Source organism: Vigna unguiculata, chromosome 9, assembly GCF_037176805.1.
Source record: "Vigna unguiculata cultivar grain cowpea cultivar isolate G323 ecotype 2 chromosome 9, ASM3717680v1, whole genome shotgun sequence".
Classification (NCBI taxonomy): domain Eukaryota; kingdom Viridiplantae; phylum Streptophyta; class Magnoliopsida; order Fabales; family Fabaceae; genus Vigna; species Vigna unguiculata.
In genome coordinates, this window is record NC_140800.1 from 4,927,899 (window position 1) to 4,930,464 (window position 2,566).

General features: G+C 28.8%; 1 protein-coding gene across 1 annotated transcript; it reads left to right on the forward strand.

Moving 5' to 3' along the window:
- Nucleotides 1-489: 489 nt before the first annotated feature.
- On the forward strand, nucleotides 490-2,004 carry LOC114164831 (agamous-like MADS-box protein AGL75). Its single transcript, XM_028049605.2, has 2 exons — nucleotides 490-588; nucleotides 748-2,004. Exons 1-2 carry the CDS (start codon nucleotides 556-558, stop codon nucleotides 1,753-1,755), a joined length of 1,041 nt encoding a protein of 346 aa, XP_027905406.1. The 5' UTR covers nucleotides 490-555; the 3' UTR covers nucleotides 1,756-2,004.
- The last annotated feature ends 562 nt before the right edge of the window (nucleotides 2,005-2,566 follow it).

Here is a 2,566-nt window from a genome sequence, read left to right on the forward strand (position 1 = left end):
GTTATGATTTTTTTTTGCCAATATTCATAGTGATTATCTTCTTAAATATTTGTCAATAGTTTGTTTAGATTTTCTTTAACATAATGATTGAGAAAATTTCCAGTCAAATAATTTTTTCCACTAAGTTATATTTGAAATATTCTATCCAAAAGAAAAAGAAATAGAATTTAATAAATTTAAATGGATTTTTTCAAAAAAAATATTTAAAAAAAGAAAATAGTTTGATGGGAAAATTTTCTATCCAAAGGGAAGGCAAAGTATGAATTTTGTTTCTTACAACAGAAGTATCTGCACACAAAAAAAAAGTATGGATTTTGTTTCTTAAATTATTAGATTTGATGCATCATATTTGTGCTATAATTTGAAATTATATATTTATAAAATAATAGTTAATATATAATCATATTTATGTAATAATACGTAATCAGAGTCACATAAGACGTATATAATTATGTCTATAATATTATTTGAGATTTAATGATGATTTAACACTGTTTTATAAGGAGATGAGTACCAATCCAATTGAACCCTTACATTTGCTTCTTTTCAAGTTTCATGGTTGGAAGTTTCCAAGATCAAAAATCGAAAGTAAGGAACTTTCTTCTCTTTTTCTTCAAGAAAATCTTTGGTGCGTTTTTCTTTATTGTTTATAATAATCATTTTCACTAACTTTTCCTTATAATCTGTGATAAAATTCAATTCATGAATTAATCTGTGATTCCAAGTTTTGGTTTGTTGATGTTTCAGAATATGGGTCGTCCAAAATTGATCTTGAAACCCATCACAAATAAGAAAGATCGTGATTTAGCTTTGATGAAGAGAAAGAAGGCATTAATGAAGACAATATCTGAATTTTGTAGTGTGTGTGGAGTGAAAGCTTGTTTGATTATATATGATGGCAAAGGTGATTCTCCGCCATTGACTTGGCCCCAAGACCCCATTGAGATGCACTCCATCATCCAGAGGTATGAGCGTATAATGTTTGAGAAAATTCCCAAGAACTTTGATCTCAATAATTTTTTTGAGATTAGGAAGAACACGGTTGACACTGAGATTTCCAAAGTTCAAAGAGAGATCCTTGACATCAAATATCCCACTTGGCATCCATGCTTCAACAACCTTGGTGCTGAAGAATTGAAGAATTTCATAGCTGGATTGGACACTAAGCTTGAAGCTTGTAATCAACGAACAATGATGTTCAAATGCAAGAAACAAAATGAAGCACAATTCATCAATTTCAAGCAATGTCTGATTCAACCAGATTGTGTTGCTCCAAACCCAATCCAACCGAGTTTCATGCAGGATATCTTCCAAAACCAACTTCTTCTTGCTCCAATGAACACACTTAATTGTAACCTTGCACCATCTTTCCAATTCAATCTTGAAAAAGGCTCTAGTTCTCAATCCCTAAAGCTGAATTTTGATCCAAATCTCATGCGATTGAAGGCAGAGAACAGAGGGATGGTGGATACAGCCAATGCATGCCAAATTGATGGGCTTGAAAATCCTTCAAATAAATTTGATGTGCCTTCTGATCTACTTGATGAGTCTATGAATCTTTTTGACCAATTTGGTGAAATACAAAGTTTGAATCAACATTGGGGGAATATTCAACATGATGCACATATGATTGGAGGAAGTATCACAACAATGAATGGAAATCAATGCAATCCAGAGTCCTCTCTTTGCAATTACAATGGAGTTATGCAATTCTATAACTATGATGCATCATTGCAGAATATTGGTTTTCAGTAACAGAATCTGCAGCAAATGGTAATTTTGCCTCACTTCAACTATGAGTAGATAAATATCATATAGATCACAACATCAGATAGCTTCAAAATCTGTTATCCTAACACATCACTTAGATAATATTTGTTCATATTTCTTCTGTTTTCATCCATCTTTGTGTTATGTTATGTACTCATGGGGTACCTTATGTAATTCATACTTATTTTACATATTGAGTTTAGTTGTATAAAAAAGTACTTTCAATATCCACTAACAAAAAGTTCACTTATACTAAAATTATATTAAATGATTATTCAAAAAGAATTCTGAAAAGAATTTAAAGAAGCATATCCAAGATAGCTGATTACATTGTATGATATAAAGTCAATGATTTTTTTTGAAAAATTAATGTAAGATATTTTGCTAATCATGAATTAATGTAAGACTTTTACAAATTAAAGTTAAGAGTTTTATTCGGACGAGGAGAATAAATTATTTGCAATTTGATACACAAATCTTTGAAGAAAATTCTATAACATAATGTTTTAAAATTGAAATGTAAATTAAATGATTTAAGATTTTTTTTCCTCACCACAATACCTATTCCCATTTCTTATAATAGAAATATAGGTAAAAAATAAGTATTGATTTTGTGATTTTGTTTCTTAAATTATTTGATTTGATGTAAGGATGTATGTTATAATTTTTAATTATATATTTATATTATAATAGTTATTATATAATTATATCTATGTTATAATAACTTGATTAGAATTACATGTAATTATATCATTATCTCTGTAATTGCTTGAGATTTAGACTTTGTTCTTTTGAA

What these genes read in the sequence shown, in the direction of transcription:
- LOC114164831 (XM_028049605.2), top strand. Translation starts at nt 556, where the DNA reads ATGGTTGGAAGTTTCCAAGATCAAAAATCGAAA. An exon ending in TCCAAGATCAAAAATCGAAA is followed by an intron (nt 589 to 747) that starts GTAAGGAACTTT and finishes TTGATGTTTCAG; the next exon opens with AATATGGGTCGTCCAAAATT.